The following is a 22224-nucleotide window of genomic DNA, read 5'->3' on the forward strand; positions in this document are numbered from 1 at the left end:
CTCGCCGTCGGATCTTACAAGGCACCTCGACCTACGTCCACGATATCTCCGTCTCTTTCTCCTGCGAATGACGCCGATTTGGGCCTTGTCGGGTGTCTGTAGGATATCCTTCGCGTCCGGCTCGTTGAAGAAAAGATCTTCGTCCAATACGAGGTGAGTAATCGCTGTCCTGATATCCAGAAGCTATTTTTGGTTATAAGAGACGATGGCAGAAACATTATGTACAGAATAAATGACAAATAACGTGAAAAAACACACATAATAGTACAATTGGTTAGAGGGCTGTAAAACGGCAGCCATCTTCTCCGGCGCCACCCCTCCCCCATCCTCATACATCCAGGGAAGCCAAGCATATCAAGTGTGCCTCCATAGCTGGCGGACTAATGAACAATGGCCAGAAACAAAAGGCCAGGCTAGAAGCTTTATTATCTGATCCTCTGATAGAATACAAAACCCACCTCAGGGGGGCACATGCAGTCAAGCTGCAGGTGTGTGTTTGAGCAAGAGAGAGAGAGTAAAAAAACAGACTACTAAGGATTAGCCACATATCTAACGCACATCACCCCCCCCCTTTTCTCTCTCTCTCTCTCCCTCTCTTTCTCCTTGTCTTTGTTTTTTCAGAAAAAGAAACGTACAAGGTTTTTCTCACGAGGCAGTGGGATGTCCGTGGCAGTCGGGAGCCCTTTCAGGGGTCTTAAGTTTTAATTAAGTTGGAGTTGTCCGAAGAAAGCCGCATGCACACGCACACACGCACACACACACACACGCAGAGTGTTGGCCAGCGCTCACGGTCATTAATTACAGCTATCTTTGTTTCTCTGTGAAAGAGAGGCCTCCCCTTCTGCTTGTATAGACAGGCACCCTCAGAGACCCCAGCTAACACTCTGCAAGGCCACACCAAGACACTAACCTCTCTCTCTCTCTCTCTTTCTTTCTCTGTCTCTCTTACTTTCTGTCTTTCTTTCTCTTTTTGTTCCTCTTTCTGTCCCTCTGCAACCAAACTCCATACACAAGAAAGACTGATTCTTCCCCTGCTTTCAAAAAGACACACAAAGAAGGAACCCAGCAGGCGGCCATCTTGTTGTGAGCCATGCTGAAGACAACAACATGTTAATGTGTCCTGCAGGGTTGGGGTCAATTCCAATTTAATTTTTTATTAAATTCCTGAATTCACTCATGAAGTGAAAAATGTATGTTGAATTCAATTCGAATTTCAAACATTTTCAAGTTATTGAATTGGAATTGAATTGGAATTGTAAAAACATTTAATCTTTGGAATTTAATTGGAATTGAATATTTGTACATTTCCCAGTTAATGGAATTACTGGACTTAGTATGAAACATTTACTGCAGAATTTGTTTTGTATTTGTATTTATTCCAGATCCCCATTAGCTGTTGCCAAGGCAGCTACTCTTCCTGGAGTCCAATCACAATTATATACAATAAAACAATACATAACACAACACATTATTACACACTACTCTACCATAACATATCTACAATACAAAATCAATAATACAGCAAAATAACAATATTAAAAAGTATGTGTGTGTAGCAGTGGAGGCTGCTGAGGGGAGGATGGCTCATAATAATGGCTGGAATTGAGTCAATGGAGTGGTATCAAACACATGGAAACCACATCTTTGATGTGTTTGATACCATTCCATTTATTCCATTCCAGCCATTATTATGAGCCATCCTCCCCTCAGCAGCCTCCTCTGCTGTGTAGAGCGTGTGTGTTAGCAAGTATTTGCGAATACTGTATGAAATTTGAATGATTTCAACTTGTATTTCTATATTTCCAGATAGCTAGGTTGTCTGAACAGTGATTAGCCTGAAAGCCTGAGGGAATTTAATTTGAATTGGGATTTGTGGAATTGTTAGGGATCATATTGAATTGGGAATTGAATTGTTGGAATTGACCTAACTTTGGAATTTAGAAGATGTGAATTATCTCTGAATTTAAAGACTGACCTGGAATTTGAATTGAATTAAATGGAATTTACAGGGAGAGGGAATTGAATTAGAATTGAATTTGTGGAATTAACCCCAACCTGGTGTCCTGTGGTACATGACATGTGTGTGTGTGTGTGTGTGTGTGTGTGTGTGTGTGTGTGTGTGTGTGTGTGTGTGTGTGTGTGTGTGTGTGTGTGTGTGTGTGTGTGTGTGTGTGTGTGTGTGTGTGTGTGTGTGTGTGTGTGTGTGTGTGTGCTTGAGGAGTACATGCAGAAGTACACCGGAAATGATTAATCTCATTCTCAGAGTTCTCCGAGACGGTAGATAAATTGAGTTCCCTTTTGAGCCAAGACCTTCAGTTTAACGTTAGTCATAATAATATACCTTTATCCTTCGCTCGGCTTGGATACTAATCATAACAACACATCCATTCTCTTTGCTTCTCGTAAAAGGACTCAACAGTCTTGAGTAGTTAGTCGGTTTCTACACTGAAAAGAGACAAATCTGAATCTGCTTTATACTTTTAGAAATATTAATTTAAATCTCCATCAGCAAATTCCTGTACGTTTGTTTAAGACCAGAACTAAAATAGTGTAGTTTTCTCTTTTTCCTTTAATGGTCGTCTCTGGCAGAGAGACAGGCGGGTGGGCGAGAGGGAGAGAGGGAGAGAGGGAGGGAGAGAGAGGGAGAGAGGGAGGGAGAGAGAGAGAGGGAGGGAGAGAGAGGGAGAGAGAGGGAGAGAGAGAGGGAGCGAGGGAGAGAGAGAGGGAGAGAGGGAGAGAGAGAGGTAGAGAGAGAGGGAGAGAGAGAGAGAGAGAGAGAGAGAGAGAGAGAGAGGGAGAGAGAGGGAGAGAGAGTGGCGGATTCTGGATTTATGGAGTTAGAGAGGAGCGGTTCTAGTGGTGCAAGACTTTAGGAACCGTTACACACACGCAAGCTCTCTATTTCAGTGAGCGAGCGCTCTCATACTCTTTCACATCTCGTGTGTTTGTGTTTCCTTTCCTACTCTGGGGGTGTGTGTGTGTGGATTAGTGTTTTTGGCAAACAACCAACAGGGTTAGAGCTGCGGTGCTCCCCGAGGACCAATCAGATTCTACTAACGATAGGTCCCATGGTGCCCCTCAAGATGCCAGTGCGTAATATCTCTCTTTTCCACCGTGTGTGTGTGTGTGTGTTATGTGTGTTGACGGTGGGGCGAAGGGAGGTGCAGTGACAAACAATGCAAATTACAACACAGGGGACTCCCCATCATCTGTCAAGCACCAGACACTGGACCCCCCCCACCTCCACACACACACAGACACACACACACCACACACACCTCACCAAACCAAAGCACAGGGGAGCTTCGTACCTGTCAAATCTACAACCCCCCTCTTGTTTCCTTTCCCCAAATCCCAGGGAAGGGTGTGTGTGTGTGTGTGTGTGTTCCTTCCTCTGACAGAAATAGTTTATTTATTTATGCAGACTTGGATGTTTACAAAACACCTTTCACCCCTCCCTCATCCTCCTCTCCTGTCTCCTGTTGCTATTTCTGATTCATCTGTTCTTTCCTCTGTGACAAAACAGCCTCATTAACAGAATACGTAATAAGACAGAGGACAGCTTTTCACAAGTAGTTTGTCTCTCTCTCTCTCTCTCTCTCTCTCTCTCCCTATGTTGGTCAAATGGAAAAAGAGAAAGAAGCATCGGTTTCATCCTAAACCAGAAGACAAATTAGGACATTCTATGTCAACATGACTTCTCCCTGTTATTAAGCACTAATGAACACATACTGTAGCTAAAATAACCCCTGGTATAACTACCCTGAAACCTACCAACACCACAGCTATGCCTTAATAACATGTGTGTGTGTGTATGTGTGTTGAAATGGACAGACTTCTCTCTACCCCCTTTCTGTATTGGTTCTATCTCTCCTTCCATCAGCAGTTTTGGATTAATGCAGTTTAGGGGTAATAAAGTTTAGGGGTAATGCGGTTCTGGTGTAATGTAGTTTTGGGGTAATGCAGTTTTGGGGTAATGCAGGTTTGGGGTGATGTAGTTTTGGTGTGATGTAGTTTTGGTGTAATGCAGTTTTGGGGTAATGCAGTTTTGGGGTAATGCAGTTTTGGGGTGATGTAGTTTTGGTGTAATGCAGTTTTGGGGTAATGTGTTTTTGGGGTGATGCAGTTTTGGGGTAATGTGTTTTGGGGTGATGTAGTTTTGGGGTAATGTAGTTTTGGGGTAATGTAGTTTTGGGGTAATGCAGTTTTGGGGAAATGTGTTTTGGGGTGATGTAGTTTTGGTGTTATGCAGTTTTGAGGTAATGTGTTTTGGGGTGATGTAGTTTTGGTGTAATGCAGTTTTGGGGTAATGCTCACTTGTTTTGTTCTTCTTTTGGAACCCAACCAGCTTCCGCTGTAATTCTATAGGCTCTGCAGCCCCCGGGGACTCAAAAACAACTACCCTGCTACAACAAAAGCATGTTTTTGTTCATTGAAAGTATTTTATAATTCCATCAGTGCCACCTCCGTCCCTCCCTCCCACCCTAACACATGTTAACAGTAACCACTGTTAGCCCGGAGTAATAGATGTAACGCTATATCACTGGTGATGGAACCACTGGCAACCTGGCTCTAACATTCCTGCTGGAGAGAGGTATGCCAATGCTACACACACACACACACACACACACACACAGTGGTATGTGAAAATCACACACACTCTCTCTCCTTTCTTCCCATCTTTCTCTCTCTCTCTCTCTCTCTCTCTCTCTCTCTCTCTCTCTCTCTCTCTCTCTCTCTCTCTCTCTCTCTCTCTCTCTCTCTCTCTCTCTCTCTCTCTCTCTCTCTCTCTCTCTCTCTCTCTCTCTCTCTCTCTCTCTCTCTCTCTCTCTCTCTCTCTCTCTCTCTCTCTCTCTCTCTCTCTATCCCCGGCTTTCACAAATCTAAAGGAATGTATCAAAGAGTGCTAAATTGCTTATCCTATTTAGCCTTCCCTCTCTCTCCATCACATATGATTAGAGGCTGTGGCATTCCAGCCAGTCCATTGCAGGGCAGGGCTCAAACTGGTTAGCTTAGCGCAGGTCATGTAATAACAATAATCATTTTAGCAAATGGCCGCCAAGCTAAACAAATGAATTAGCACAATGACTCTTTCACTGGCTGGGTCTTCCAGCAGCTCCTCTCTCTCTCTGCTGCTCTCTCTCTCTGAAGAGCCTCGCTGGGAGTTTTCTGGGAGCTGCGGTTATCTGTGAATAATATAGCAACCACACCCTTGGTGTGTTTGTGCGTCTGTGTCTGTGCCTGTGTGTGTGTCCTAAATGAAAATCCCTGTACCATGATTGCTTGTGCGTCAAGCGGTCCGACATCGCCGTAACCTGTAATTTCTCTAAGCCTTGTCTCTGAGCTCATGTTGACCATCTCCTCTATCCTTTACTTCACAGACAGTCATTCACCCTGACAACATACACATACAGTCACTCACCCTGACAACATACACAGACTGTCACTCACCCTGACAACATACACTGACAGTCACTCACCCTGACAACATACACTGACAGTCACTCACCCTGACAACATACACAGTCACTCACCCTGACAACATACACAGTCACTCACCCTGACAACATACACTGACAGTCACTCACCCTGACAACATACACAGACAGTCACTCACCCTGACAACATACACTGACAGTCACTCACCCTGACAACATACACAGACAGTCACTCACCCTGACAACATACACAGACAGTCACTCACCCTGACAACATACACAGTCACTCACCCTGACAACATACACAGACAGTCACTCACCCTGACAACATACACATACAGTCACTCACCCTGACAACATACACAGACTGTCACTCACCCTGACAACATACACTGACAGTCACTCACCCTGACAACATACACTGACAGTCACTCACCCTGACAACATACACAGTCACTCACCCTGACAACATACACAGTCACTCACCCTGACAACATACACTGACAGTCACTCACCCTGACAACATACACAGACAGTCACTCACCCTGACAACATACACTGACAGTCACTCACCCTGACAACATACACAGACAGTCACTCACCCTGACAACATACACAGACAGTCACTCACCCTGACAACATACACAGTCACTCACCCTGACAACATACACAGACAGACTTCTCGCTCTCAGTTGGATAAATAGTATATGTTAAAAATCATACTAGGTCCATTCTTGTTGTTTTCCCTCTCTAAGAAACTAGGAGACTGGTATGAAGTGACCTACTGCCTCCCTCCCCCGCTTCTCTCAACCCCACACACACACACCAGGGCTTCCTTTAGCCGGCTTTTGACCAATAGAAAAAATTGAAAAGCCGATAAATAAAATTGGCGCCGGCCAATTGTCTGGGAGAAGAAGAAAATCTGTCAGACAGCGCTATATATTGCTTTTGCAGCATATTGTGGTGCTTTCAACACAACTGGGAACTCTGAAAAATACTAGGTCAAATCATGACATCAGTGATCTTCAGGTCGGAAAGTCGAAGCCCTAAAAAGAGGCCAGAGTTCCCGATTTGGAATTCCGAGTTGGATGACCGTTCAAAACAATTTTACCCAGTCGCAGCTTGTTTTTATACCAGTTCACAGTTGTCTTGAACGCACTGAAGTCGGAAGTTGGAGATTTCCCAGTTCCCAGTTCTTTTGAATGCGGCATCAAACGACAACCGAAGGCAGCGCATGAAAACATATACTTAATTGTTTGAAACCTGAACGTTTTACTACATATTATGAGGCATGTCTTACCTTGCTTCAAAGTAGCCTATTAGATCTCCTCTCTTTCTACATTTCTAATTGCATTGTGGAATGAATATTCACACGTAGACTACTGCCTTGTGCACATTGCTATGCATATAATGTGAATAAATAATAGTTAATTAACATTTTATGCTAAATTCTGATCTGTTGCATCAGACTCATTGCTTAAAAAAATTAAATAATGTAGCCTAGTCCTACTGGTTGTATGAATTTGGGATCTATCTTCCCACAACTGTCCCGGAGACTGTTTGGAATGGGCTATTTCTTTCTCGACAAGCTGACCCATAGAATAGGTATCCTAAACTTTTCTACTGACATAGGCTAGTGATTTTGCTGTTTGTTACTCGTCTTGTTGGCTGAGGAAAAGTAAATGTGGACAGTTATTCTAGCGTGTTGAAAGTGCACATCAAAATTTGGTAAGAAGGGCCACATATCGTTGCATCCTCAACTTGCATGTTCTGTTAATATGAATTACCATATTCTAAATGTGATTTCTGTCATTCTGAGCACTGTGGGTGGACACCCTAATCAGGTTACGCACACAATGCATATGGGTCCGGTAAATGTATGTAATGTCAGGTAAATTAAAATGTTGCTGGTCAAATGTCCAGCACCACATTTTCCTAACGGAAACCCTGACACACACACACACACACACACACACACACACACACACACACACAGACACACAGACACACAGACACACAGACACACACACACAGACACATGTCTTTCAGGGGTGACGTAAGTGTATCTGACACATAGGGGCAGAGGTCAATCTGAAGTTCACGGCTTTTTGACCCCATGACCCCCCTCTAGAAAACATGAGTTCACACTCCAGCTAGCTAGCAGACATATCAAACTCAGGCAGGTTATATACAGCCCATAGAATGATAATGAGTCATACTATGGATTTAAAAGCTGTGTCTGTTCAGCTAATTCTACTAATATGGTATAGCCAGCAGCACTGAATTAGAGCTAGTCATATGTAGAATGTCCTAGATAAACCATATTTCAGAAATATTAACACTATCTTAGTTTGTTGAAACACAATCTGAAGATGTTTCATTTGCATATCTCCGCAACCTTTTAGCTTAATCCCTGGGTTGACACAGAGAGACAGCAGAGCACACACACGCTCACACACACACACACACTAGTGAAGATTCTCGTCAGCAGAGCAATCTCCCCTTGTCTGTGTAATGGAGTTGTATTTACATTAAGGAGATTTAGACTGAGGACTCCAACACTTAGATCTCATTACACTTCCTGACCTGCCCATTAGGCCTAGGAGCTCTGCTTGTCTTCACTACCAGGTGACAAAGACCAGAGGACGGGGAGGAGAGGCCTATACATACGCCTTAGATGAGCCTCGAAATTGCTGATGCAAGCATTCAACCTTCTGTGAATGTCTAGTTGTTTACTAGTCTTAGTCTTACTTCTGCTAACAAACCGCACTTTCTATCCGTGTGTTCTGGATACAGAGAGAAGAGTGTCAGCTGGAGAACTATTAACTAATTGCACATTCCTACGGCAGCAAAGGAGAGGATTGTCTCCCCAGCCCATCGCATGGTTTCACTTAGCAGGAAACAAAAGGTGCTGAGAACAAGACAATCAGCTCTAAGCTGAATTACAGTGGGCTGGATCCTTGGGAGAAAAATAACTACATGACTGAACTCAAGAGGCCAACTCAAAATGGCTGACAGTCTGGTTTCTTTATGTAGCTAGTAAGCCATCTCAGTTGTACTCTCACACACTTAAACACACTTTTTCTCTAACCCACACTGTACCCTCACACACACAGAGCGACACACAACCCCCTCCACCTAACTCCATCTGATAGCGCTGCTTTGCATACACACTCCTCTAAAACCTTGATCTTTCATCCTTCCTCCCTCCTTCCTCTCTACACGACTCAACAGTAATAGTCCCCTGTTGGCATCCTATTAACTACAGGGACATGTGTCTGTGTCTGTGTCTGTGTCTGTGTGTGTGTCAAGAGATAATTTTGCTGGTGTTCATTCTCTGCTGACACAATAAGCGCAGCTCTTCAGCTGTTGATTTGCATATTCCAACAGACATTTCAAATGTTACCCCCCCACCACACACACACACACATACACTCCCTGCCCCCCGTCCCCCTCACACACACTCCTTGCCCGCCCTCCCCCTTCCTCTTTAGGACGGCACGCTTGATGCTCCACTTTGTACTGAGGGCAAATGCATGCTATTGTGTGTAAGAATCTCTCTGCCTCTCTTCTCCTCCCCACGTCTCTCTCTCCGACACAGAGAGACACTTGCACGCACAGATCGACAAACATAGATACACACCGGCAAACAGGTAGCAGTGCTATCGTATGGAGCTCCTAGCTGCTAGCCCCTAACTCCTAGCTCCTTTCCTCCTATCTCCTAGCTCTTAGCTGTAGTGTTTGTCCAGGTCTGGCAGGCTGTGTAAAGGAAGGACATTGTTTTCTTGTGAAAAGGCTTTAGCCCTGGTCTGCATACCAGCCACCACTCAACATACCAGTGGACACTTTGAAGATTACTCCAATGTTTGCCTTTGTTCCCCCCACCGAGAGAGAGAGTGAGAGAGAGAGAGAGAGAGAGAGAGAGAGAGAGAGAGAGAGAGAGAGAGAGAGAGAGAGAGAGAGAGAGAGAGAGAGAGAGAGAGAGAGAGAGAGAGAGAGAGAGAGAGAGAGAGAGAGAGAGCAGAGAGAGGAGAGAGAGAGAGAGAGAGAGAGAGAGAGAGAGAGACAGACAAGAGAGAGAGACAGAGAGAGAGAGAGAGAGAGAGAGAGAGAGAGAGAGAGAGAGAGAGAGAGACAGAGAGAGAGAGAGAGAGAGAGAGAGAGAGAGAGAGAGAGAGAGAGAGAGAGAGAGAGGGAGAGAGATAAACAACAAAAACATTGGCCATCCGTCTCTATCTCTCAGAGTGAATGCTTTTATCGAGGCAGTATCCTCTGGAACAATTAAAATAAAAACAATAATTTGAAGGGTTAATTTAACTAAATGTGCTGATAGCGAGCAGAGTTAATCCTTAACTAGTAAAGTTGGAGTTTCTTTCTATCAGGTCTGTTTCATAGCATTAAGGATTACTCTGCACAGGACTAAGCTGAATGAACCGAGAGGAGGTCAATCGCAATGTGCTGCCTGGCCTGTGTGTGTGTGGTGTGTGTGTGTCTGGAAACAGCAGCACGTCAGATCAGTTCCTCTTGCTGGGTAATCGACTCTTTGCTCTCTACTTATCTATTCACTGAGCACCTAATGGTTAAAATCAATTACAGGAGGAATGCTTTATACAGGCTAGTCTGATAATGAGAGAGAGAGAGAGAGAGAGAGAGAGAGAGAGAGAGAGAGAGAGAGAGAGAGAGAGAGAGAGAGAGAGAGAGATCTGCCGGAGGCACGATTAACTCCAACCGATTGGTTATTGATCAGGACCAGAGTTTAGGATTTTGGTTTTAGTTCAAGTTCATTCCTATCGATACCTTGATAGCTTTATATGAGGGGACTAGCGTAAAATCGTTTGTGCACACATTCAGATCATTAATATCTATGCAAGATATGTTGGACCCCAGGAAGACTAGCTTTCGCCATTGGCATAATATGTCATAAGAGTTGACATAACTTTTCATAACACTATCATGAACCATATATTTACACCTGTTGTGACATACAGTGCCTTCGGAAAGAATTCACACCCCTTGACTTTTTACACATTTTGTTGTGTTACAGCCTAAATGTAAAATTGATTACATTTAGATGTTGTGCAACTGATCTAAGCACAATACACCACAATGTCAAAGTGGAATTTTGTTTTTAGACATTTTTACAAATTAGTCACAAATGAAAAGCTGAAATGCCTTGAGTCAACAAGTATTCAACCACTTTTATGGCAAACCTAAATAAGTTGCATGGATTCCGTCTGTGTGCAATAATAGTGTTTAACATGATTTCTGAATGACTACCTCATCTCTGTACCCCACACATACAGTTATCTGTAAGGTCCCTCAGTCGAGCAGTGAATTTCAAGCACAGATTCAACCACAAAGACCAGAGGATTTCCAATGCCTCGCAAAGAAGGACTCCTATCGGTAGATAGGTTAAAAAATATATAACAGACACTGAATATCCATTTGAGCGTGATGAAGATATTAATTGTGCTTTGGATGGTGTATCAATACACCCAGTCACTACAAAGATACAGGCGTCCTTCCTAACTCAGTTGCCGGAGAGGAAGGAAACCGCTCAGGGATTTCACCATGAGGCTAATGATAGGCTGTGATAGGAGAAAACTGAGGATGAATCAACAACGTTGTAGTTACAGAGTGAAATCAAGGAAGTCTGTACAGAATACAAATATTCCAAAACTTGCATCTGTTTGCAATAAGCTGCTAAAGTAATACTGCAAGAAATGTGGCAAAGAAATGAACTTTTTGTCCTAAATACAAAGCATTATGTTTGGGAAAAATCCAACACAACACATCACTGAGTACCACTCGTCATATTTTCAAGCATGGTGGTGAATATGCTCGTCATCGTCAAGGACTAGGGAGTTTTTTTTTATGATAAAAAGAAACTGAATAGAGCTGAGTACAGGCTAAATCCTAGAGGAAAACCTGGTTCAGTCTGACACTGTGAGATAAATTCACCTTTCAGCAGGACAATAACCTAAAACTTAAGGCCAAATATACATGAGTTGCATACCAAGACGACATTGAATGTTCCTGAGTGGCCTAGTTACAGTTTTGACATAAATCGGCTTGAAAATCTATGGCAAGACTTGAAAATGACTGTCTAGCAATGATTTACAACCAACTTGACAGAGCTTGAAGAGCTTAAAAAATAATAATGGGCAGATATTGTACAATCTAGGTGTGCAAAGCTCTTAGAGACTTACCGAGAAAGACTCACAGCTGTAATCGCTGCCAAAGGTGATTCTAACATGTATTGACTCAGGGGGTTGAATACTTATCTAATTAAGATATATTAGTGTTTTATTTTTCATTTATCTTTATTTTTTAATGAGATTTTTTCTTCCACTTTTACATTACAGAGTATTTTGTGTAGATCGTTGACAAAAAATGACAATTAATTCAATTTTTATCCCGATTTGTAACACAACAAAATTTGGAAAAAGTAAAGGGGTGTGAATACTTTCTGAAGGCACTTGCTGTTAATTAAGCACTAATTTCAATGTCAGATGATTTCAAGGGCTCAAATTGATTCTCATATTTCCAGCCACATAACAAATCTGTAATTACATCATGTGATTGAAGCTCTGGCTGATCAAATCAAATCACATCAGAGCATCATAGGGCATAATTCTGGAGAATTATGTTCCTCCAACATCATATTAATAATCACCATGCTAACTTCTGTAAGCCGCTAGCCACTAGCTGATTTAGCATCCATTCTGTCAGCGAGCCACCCTTTGTTAAGGCCAGGGGGATCAAGTCCCATGAGAAATGGAGGGGTGGAAGGGTGGAGGGGGGATGAATCAGGGAGAAAGGGGGGTTAAGATGAAATTACAAACTCCTACCTCTCTTTGTTCCTCGCCGTGCGATGTTCCTTTTTGGTGGTGTGATAGTACCCTACCCCTGCATCCCCCTCTCCTCCCCCTATTCCTTCTATCCCTCCCTCCTCTCACCTCTCCCTCCATCCACCCCTGTCCCCTGGCTCCCTACATCCTTCTCCACTCTGTCCCTCCATCTCTCTTCCTCTCATCTCTCTCTCTCCTTCCCTCCCCCTTCTGGTGGTCTGTAAGCAACCCCCTCCCTTCGTCTGTTCCCTCCCTCCCTTCCTTCCTCCCTCCGTCCCCCTGCTATCGTTCCCATACCTGTCATGGTAGATCTGTGGATAGTCTTCACAGTCTCCTGCACACAGACAATCACCCTGACCTGGACTGGCCCAACTGACCCTCAGGAGTGGGGGGGGGGGGGTGATCACACATCTGGCTATTAATGTCACAGCATCTCTAAAATGGTATCTCCCAACTCACAGCTCACCGGAGCTGAGGAGTGCCCTGTGTGTGCCCTCAGGGAGGAACAGAGGAGAGAGCGAGAGGGGGAGGGGGCTCAACTATGGCAATTAAACAATACATAGTGACTGTCAATCAAAGCTTATATCAATGCTGAGATGACCATCTGGTAGTGGAGAAAAAATAGGAGAGATTCCTTTTAATATTGTGAATGGCATATCTTTGAGGATTATTAGGGAAAGGGGGGAGAGAGAAGCCTGTCCATTTGAACACACACACACACACACACACACACACACATACACACACACACACACACACACACACTCATCTGTCTTTAGTCTTTAATTACTAGCACCACCCACACCCAAGGACCTCTGAAAGATTTCCATTGTAATCCTGATGCAGGTGAAAACTGAAACGATTTGAATAATCCACTAACCCTAACCCTATACCACTAGACTGGGTAGAGGGAAAGAGGGAAACAGAGAGAGAGAGTGTGAAGAGAGCCACACCAATCTCCATGTAAAGATTGAATTCATTCTTTGAGAGGAAACCCCACTTGAGCTCTCTCCCTCTTTCATAGCATCTATCTCTTTCTGTCCCTCTGCTTCAGTGAACCTCTCTGATCCCACTTATTTTTTGGAAAATACAGCTGAAAAACAACCTCACACTCCCCACTGGTCAGAAAGTCAAGAATACAACAGTTATCAAACCAACATTCAACTGGAATATGCCAGTATGTTTGAGTGTGTGTGTATATCATAAACAGGCCGTGCATCAGCAGTGCTGAGCGATTAGTGCTTTTTGAGGTCGGTTCGGTTTCGGGTCAATTATTAAAAAATTATCACGGTTTTCGATTTCAGATTCCAAATTTTTTTTAAACATGAAATGTACTATGCATTATGTGGGTTGAATGCTGTAACAACACAGAATAAAACAATTCATAAAGTCCCATGATGGTAGTGACTGCCCATTACTGCTTATCACTTATTAACCATCATTTATTCACATTACATTACTTTAATAAAATATTTCAGTTGTGAATATTACGTTTGTTTATTCCAAGTTGTCATCTCATCATATCTCTATGCTGTCTGACAAAATCACAATTTTAGTAGATCTTCAAAGTAAATAAAGCATACTTTTATGACTGCTGAATACCAACTATCAATCACTTAGTTCATGTATTTTCAGGTAGAGATACCTCGAATCAACTGCTCTCTATCCCTCTCGATCGCACGTTCATCTTTCTTCTCTCCCTCTCCGTGTCTGCCCCACACAGACTGGACAAGTAGGCGCGCAATGGATTATGGTCATTGTAGTGTTTTAACACATTTTCTGCGCTAAACTTTGTAGAATATTGGCTTGTTAGAAACGACAACTCCCTACTACATCGCACAGTTCGAGCTCACAGGGAAAAAATACGAACTAAATGGAATTCAAATAATTGAACTGACGTCGGTCAATTAGTTGTTTAAAAACCAAAAAATAACCACTATGCATCAGTAGCATACCTCTCTCTCTCTCTCTCTCTCTCTCTCTCTCTCTCTCTCTCTCTCTCTCTCTCTCTCTCTCTCTCTCTCTCTCTCTCTCTCTCTCTCTCTCTCTCTCTCTCTCTCTCTCTCTCTCTCTCTCTCTCTCTCTCTCTCTCTCTCTCTCTCTCTCTCTCTCTCTCTCTCTCTCTCTCTCTCTCTCTCTCTCTCTCTCTCTCTCTCTCTCTCTCTCTCTCTCTCTCTCTCTCTCTCTCTCTCCCCTCCACTGCGGTACAATGGGTTTTATGCTAATCTACTGGAGTCAATCTCCTGTCTATTTCCCATCACAGCCAGCCAATGACAGGCCATAATTACACTGCATATATATAGGGCCATTTGATTTAAAAATGAGAGAATAGGATTGACCTCGCCTAAAGGTCGAGGAGAGATTGGCCAGTTAATATCAGAGCTATATAACCACCACCTCAATCTGAGAGGCGAGGGAGAGAAAATAAACAGAGTCCCTTGATTCGGGTGGAGGGAAAAAAATAGAAATATGCAGGAGGGGGAGAAAATTGAAAAAAATTTGCTTTTGCTTTTGATTAATATTAAATTCCAGCCCCTCCCCTCCCTCTCCTCCTCCTCTCATCGTTTTCTCGTTTAATTCCCCCCCTCGTTTCCCGGCTGGCCATGGCGTTGCCAGGAGGATCATGGGTAATGAAATGGCCTATCTGCCACTCCCCAGAGAGGGAGAGAGTGAGAGAGAGAGGGGCACCATTTCACCATACCATCGCTCATTCTCTCTACCTTCTTAAATCCCACTTTCTCAAATAAGTCAATTTTCCCCTGTTTCCCTCCCTCCCTCCCTCGTGATGATAAAGATGAGCATTATATGTGTTGGTTCAAAGGGTGGAAAGAGGGAAAGGAAGGAAGGGAAGAAAAATAAATGAAAAATACAAATATGGAAATATTCGGGGGGGCCCCAGACAAGCTATTCTGCTTGACTGATGACAGAAAACCGTAGAGAGAGAGGGAGCAAAGGCTAGAGGAAGAGAAAGACAGAGGGAAAGAAGAGAGAGGAGGAGGGAGGTAGAGAGGTCAAATGTATGCGCGCATGACTGTAAGTCGCTTTGGATAAAAGCATTTGCCAGATGGCATATACTGTGTAGTAATAGTTTAATGGAGCTCAGTTCAGACTATTGGATTTGGGAGCAGGGTAGAGACATATGACGGGTAAGGAGAGGGTAAGGGAGGATGTCAGAGAGGTTAGGAGGTGTGTGAGAGAGAGAGAGAGAGAGAGAGAGAGAGAGAGAGAGAGAGAGAGAGGGTGGTGGGTGAGATGGGTCCATCTGACGAACAGGTGCGGTCGGTTGGTGCGGTCAATGCAGTGTGTGTGTGTGTGTGTTTGTGTTTCTGTGTGGTCCTGTACCACACCACACTGACCATGAACATTCTCCACTGTAAATGATCCCTACTGTACCTCAAAGCACAGCACACACACACACTCAGAATACACACACTCAACACAGACACACACATTCAGTACACCCACACACACGTCGATGTGTGAATCTCACACCCTGTACCCGGGCAGGCGCTCCACCTCTTGTGAATGGCACTGACAGATTTACTCCTCTGTCCATTTGTATTAAGTCCTGTGTTTATTATCCAGAGTCATATCTCTGCCATACATCATCATTCTCTACATCATTCTCAACACTACCCAAACACAGACTGTGCCAGCTTTAGACACGCCATGCTACGTGCTACAGTACTCTTTAATATGGCCTGACCTACCTCATGGGCAGCTAGTTGGCTAGCTAGCTAGCTATCACACAGCCAGACACTAACATCTGCCTGCTCACACCTTACATCTGCACTGCAGAGTTGTATTGCCAAGAGTTAACTCTTTGGAGAGAAGGATTTTCATTTGACAGGTAGACACTGTGTTCCATTTTGGAACTATGCAGTTTTCTAGTCTGGAATTCTAGACTGTTCTATTTTTGCATAATCCAATCCAAAACCCTACAATCAGTGTTCTATTCTAGTATCATTCAGATCTATTGTGGAATTCTAAAGTCTTCTAATCCAGAATGCTATTTTGTTCTATTACCAATCCTAGAGTGTTCTAGATATGTTAGTGGTCCATTTTGATGGCATGAATTAGGATTAATCAGAATGTATTAACAGGAACCTTATTTATTAAAAGTCATTCACCATTAACCAAGCGTTAACTGAAACAACGAGCTTGAAGGAGGATCAGATTGGTTTCTCAGAAAAGTGACTTCTTGAATTAGGATTAACGTCTGTGACCTGAGAGAGAGAGAGAGAGAGAGAGAGAGAGAGAGAGAGAGAGAGAGAGAGAGAGAGAGAGAGAGAGCCCTCCTTCTGCTACTCTCATCTGGCCTCCTGTTGTAAAGTATGGAAAACCTTCCTTCCTGAATCCCCTCAGATCTCTACTGAGCTACAAAGCAGCAATAAAGTCTGAATATGCTTTTTGTTTGCATCTTCCACCATTTCACAGATCCTCAGTGTTCTAGACCCATATGGGAAGGTCATCAACACTTTGTTCTCTTTGTGTGTGGGGCCAAGCCAGGGCGGGCAGAGCAGAGGCAGCACACTCCCATGGGTCTTTCACCTCCCAACATAAAAGAAAAGGTGTTTTTCTGGTCAAATAAAGAAATATATTATTCTCCTCTGCTCTGCTTTACTGCCATCTGACTATGGGTAAAATATCGGAATCCTGCCAAACGCATTAAAGCCAGCATCTGTCCAACAGATTTGTGCAGCCAGTACAGTGTGGGGGGGTACAGGGTTAGCTGAGTGCATGGAGAGGGAGGTGGGATGAACCTCTCACCTACTGCACTAACCAAAGGTAAATTGCTCGCTAGGAAGCTGAACATACACACGCCACAGATATGGGTTAAAAAGGCATTAGGGCCCAGAACAATCTCTTAATCATTCTATTATATGTTGGCACAATGTAAAAACATGGAAGATCAGCCACTGTGTTAGATGATGTATAATACTATCCCCGTCCATCCATATAATATAGTCATTCTGCCAATCTTTCCTTTACAGAATGTTGCAATAAAACATAGATTTTGTTGTTGGTCCAGTAAGGGAGGACCTACACAAACCAGACCAGACCAAACCTCTACAAACCCTCCAGCTACAGTCTAACCAGGGAGGGTGTCCAAACATTCCCATGGCTCTGGGGTTTTAAAGCAAGGCCTCCAAATTCCACAGCAATTCTGGGAATTCCCCCCCCTCTCTCTCTCTGCCAACGTCAACCCTCCTTCTCTCTCTCTGCCCACGTCACCCCTCCTTCTCTCTCTCTGCCCACGTCACCCCCCCTTCTCTCTCTCTGCCCACGTCACCCCCCTTCTCTCTCTCTGCCCACGTCACCCCCCCTTCTCTCTCTCTGCCCACGTCACCCCCCTTCTCTCTCTCTGCCCACGTCACCCCCCCCTTCTCTCTCTCTGCCCACGTCACCCCCTTTTTCTCTCTCTGCCCACGTCACCCCCCCTTCTCTCTCTCTGCCCACGTCACCCCCCTTTCTCTCTCTCTGCCCACGTCACCCCCTTCTCTCTCTCTGCCCACGTCACCCCCTTCTCTCTCTCTCTGCCCACGTCACCCCCCCCTTCTCTCTCTCTGCACACGTCACCACCCCTTCTCTCTCTCTGCCCACGTCACCCTCCCTTCTCTCTCTCTGCCCACGTCACCACCCCCTTCTCTCTCTCTGCCCACGTCACCCCCCTTCTCTCTCTCTGCCCACTTCACCCCCCTTCTCTCTCTCTGCCCACGTCACCCCCTTCTCTCTCTCTGCCCACGTCACCCCCCTTCTCTCTCTCTGCCCACGTCACCCCCCCTTCTCTCTCTCTGCCCCCCCCTTCTCTCTCTCTGCCCCCACTTCTCTCTCTCTGCCCCACCCCCCTTCTCTCTCTCTGCCCCCCCTCTCTCTCTGCCCCCCCCTTCTCTCTCTCTGCCCCCCCTCTCTCTCTGCCCCCCCCTTCTCTCTCTCTGCCCACGACGGCTACTTCCCTTCCCTTGTCTGTCTCACTCACTCTTTCCTCACTGTCTGTCTCACTCACTCTTTCCTCACTTACAACCCCATGGCTAAGACTGTATATGAGTGTGCAGTTTGTGTCTACGTGTGTGTGTGTGTGTATGATTCCATAAACAAAAAAATTATCTAAGAGCATGATGTAGGATTTTTCAGAGAAAATAAATGGTTATCCTAATATTAATGGACGTTTCCCTACAGTATTTCTCCTCTTTTGTTTTCTCCCTGTAAATTGCCTCGGAGTTGGTCTTGTACCTTCGCCTTTAATCATTGCTAATAAAAATACATTTTTCCCTATTCTGATTTAATGGCTGCCAATGGTTTATGTAGCCGAGCTGGCTATTGTCAGACGCTAAATCAACTGCTGTGAACACACAGCCAAGGGCTGCTCTACGGGACACACACAGACAGTGTCAGACGTTGCTAGGGCTGGTCAATAGATCCCCATTAGGTTCATATAGAGTAGTAGATCCTTTAGGTCAGGACCCTGGACAGACAATCTTCACACTGTAAACTATTTATTTCTCTCTCTCTCTCAGCTCCCTCTCGCTCTGTCTCTGGGGGACCTGTTTATATCATGTTTACAGTTACAGCTGTTCTCTCTGTGTGTGTGTGTATGTATGTGTGTGTGTGTTGTGTTGTGGGTGCGGGTGCGGGTGAAGAGGCAGACTGTTGCATGGTGGCCTTTGTGTCTGTGACTATGTCGCTAACGCTTATCGATATTTATAACAGAACTCAATGATTTTCAGACATCATATTAATACCCCTGATATCACTGTCTCCTTTCACTCTTACAGGAAAGAGTGAGATGGAGAGGGGGAGGAGGAGGAGGAGGAGGAGGAGGAGGAGGAGGAGGGAGTGACGGTTGTAGAGAGGGATGATAAAAGCAGAGAGGAGGAGAGGACAGAGAGGAGGAGAGGACAGAGAGGAGGAGAGGACAGAGAGGAGGAGAGGACAGAGAGCGCTAAATCAGCTGTACCTGTTGGTTAATGGCTAATCTATGCCAGGTGGTGCCAGAATGCCAATCTCTAACACCCTGCAACAAACACAGGGTCACCACGAACAGGCCTAACGTAACAACGCTTTAAAAACCACTGGCTGGATAACATCATGTTATTAAAGAGGCTTAGGCCCTGTTGCATAATCTCCGTATTATGTTGCTGCGTTGTCTGGTTTGTTGGTGTGTTGATGGCTGTCGTGTGTTGATGGCTGTCGTGTGTTGATGGCTGTCGTGTATTGATGGCTGTCGTTTGTTGATGGCTGTCGTGTATTGATGGCTGTCGTGTGTTGATGGCTGTCGTGTGTTGATGGCTGTCGTGTGTTGATGGCTGTCGTGTGTTGATGGCTGTCTTGTGTTGATGGCTGTCGTGTGTTGATGGCTGTCGTGTGTTGATGGCTGTCGTGTGTATGGTGGTGTATTATGTATAACAGGAGTGACTGGTACCTTGTACAGCCTAATGGCGGCCTCATGTCGCTGGTTGGTGGCGTGCAGCCGCAGTTTATCCACACTGTTGCTGTAGTAGTCGCACGCATTGCACTTCAGGTGCACAGGGTTGCCGATGGCGACGCACTTTAACCTCCACTGGTTGGCTTTCCCTCCTTCCTTGATGTGCGCCACCAGCTGGTGCTTCTGCAGGTGCTTGTCTGTCTTACAGTGCAGCTGGAAGTTGGCCTTCAGCTGGGTGTTGTAGTTGCACAGCTTGCACTGGTACACATCTCCCACAATGCCACGCCACTCGTCCTCGGGCAGGGTGCGTTCTGCGTTGACGTGGGTGCCCAGCGCCTCCAGGCTATCGGAGGTGAAGCGGCTGCAGACGGAACACTGGTAGAGGCGGAGCGACGGGTCGCTGATGGGCGGAGAGAGCTCACCACTGCCACCAGCGCCACTGCCGCCGGAGAGGACCGACAGGTCATCAGCCATCAGCTGACCACTGGCCAGACGCAGCTCCGCAGACAAGTCATTATTCACTGGGGACAAAGAGAGAGAGAGGGATGGTTAGAGAGGGTGGGGGAGGGAGAAAGAGAAATAGATAGAGGGGAGAATGGTGGTTAGGAAGACAAGAGTGAGAGAGAGAGGACAATGAAAGAACAGAAGACAGAATGAGCAGGAGAGTGAACGAATGAGAGTGAAACGAGAATGAGAATGAGAGTGAACGAATGAGAGTGAACGAACGAGAGTGAACGTAGGGGAAAACCAGAACATACAACCAATAAAGAAAGCGAGAAAGTCAGACAGAGAAAGGATAGAAAAGCAGACAGACGTACATTTGAACGGAGGAAGAGGAAGAGGAAGAGGGGTGGATGAAGTAAAAATAAAAAGAAAGACTGCCTTTTTTATTGAATGAAATGAAGCGGAGAAGAGAAGAGGAGCTTTAGTGTAGCAGTGTAGGCTTAAGTCACTCAAAACCATTTGATAAAATAAAGCCTTGCACAGACCCTGTGGCTCCCAACAAAGCCTTGACTATAAAAAAAAGTCTAATAGGATTGGATCAGGATCAATTACAATCATCCCTTTCAACTTGCTAGCTCCCTCATCAGATAGTTTTAATGACTCTGGGCTAGGGCAGAGCTAGCCGAAGAGTAGCAGGGAGTGCTAGCAGGCCTTCTCACACAACATGAAACGCTGATCAATACAAAAGCAGCTCTGTTCTGTTACGACTCTCTCTCTCTCTGTCTGTCTCTCTGTCTGTCTGTCTGTCTGTCTGTCTGTCTGTCTGTCTGTCTGTCTGTCTGTCTGTCTGTCTGTCTGTCTGTCTGTCTGTCTGTCTGTCTGTCTGTCTGTCTGTCGGTCATATTTTTTGTTTTTTACAGTCACACTACAAATCTACCAATTAGTCGACACTAATAAAGTGTGTGTGTGTGTGTGTGGACATGAGAAGCAGTGAGGTTACAGCTGTGACCTCCAGGTTGCCATGAGGAATGGGTATGTAACAGTATGGGCTCTTTGTTAAACTCCTTCACCTCCTAGGGGATTCTGCTCCCTGCTGTGTGTGTGTGTGTGTGTGTGTGTGTGTGTGTGTGTGTGGGGGGATTAAGAATAATAAAGATTAAGAATAATTCTCCTGTGGTGTCTCATAATCATGTTTTAATCAGAAAGAGAGGTTGAGGATAGGAGGCAATGACAGAGGGATGAAAGAAGATAAGAGAGAAAGTGGAGGACAGGGAAAAAGAGAAAGAGGCGGGGAGTGAAAAAAGTAAAGTGCAAGGAGATAGATCAAAACAAAGAGAGAGAGAGAGAGAGAGAGAGAGAGAGAGAGAGAGAGAGAGAGAGAGAGAGAGAGAGAGAGAGAGAGAGGAGAGAGAGAGAGAGAGAGAGAGAGAGAGAGAGAGAGAGAGAGAGAGAGAGAGAGAGAGAGAGAGAGAGAGAGAGAGAGAGAGAGAGAGAGAGAGAGAGAGAGAGAGAGAGAGAGAGAGAGAGAGAGAGGAGAGAGGAGGAGAGAGAGAGAGAGAGAGAGAGAGAGATACAAAATAGAGACCAAAAGGAAGACTAAAAGTCACCCTGATTCTCACCTAGCCCAGAGCCGAGTACAGGGGCCGTATTGGGGTCCAGCTGGAAGGGGTTAATCATCTGGGCGTCTGGGCCGGGGCTCTCCAGCTTGACTCCGGTCAGGCCGATGTTCTGAGCCAGGTAGTACTGGTAGAGCTCAGCCTCGGCCGGGGCCAGACCCAGATGCAGACTGTGTTGGATCTGCTTCATGTTCTGCTGCAGCAGCATCATGTTGTGCATGTGTTTCTCACTGGTCATGTGGATGCGCAGGTTCCTCGCCACGTTGGTCTCGTAGTCACACACCTGGAGGAGCAGAGGTATATATATATGAGGAACATTTGTTGAATGGGTTCTCAAAGGATGTGTGGTAACTATACTGAACAAAAATACTGTATAAACGCAACATGCAACAATTTCAAAGATTTTGCTGAGTTACAGTTCATATAAGGAAATCAGTCAATTGAAATAA

General features: G+C 45.0%; 1 protein-coding gene across 1 annotated transcript in view; it reads right to left on the reverse strand.

The window, feature by feature from the left end:
* Positions 1–22224, reverse strand: part of zfhx4 (zinc finger homeobox 4) — a 101871-nt gene that overhangs the window by 50660 nt on the left and 28987 nt on the right. The window contains 2 exon segments of the mRNA XM_045210496.1: positions 19713–20236; positions 21779–22058. Of these exon segments, the coding sequence (XP_045066431.1) occupies positions 19713–20236; positions 21779–22058 (804 nt within the window).

The sequence above is a fragment of the Coregonus clupeaformis genome, chromosome 34 (assembly GCF_020615455.1).
Source record: "Coregonus clupeaformis isolate EN_2021a chromosome 34, ASM2061545v1, whole genome shotgun sequence".
NCBI lineage: Eukaryota > Metazoa > Chordata > Actinopteri > Salmoniformes > Salmonidae > Coregonus > Coregonus clupeaformis.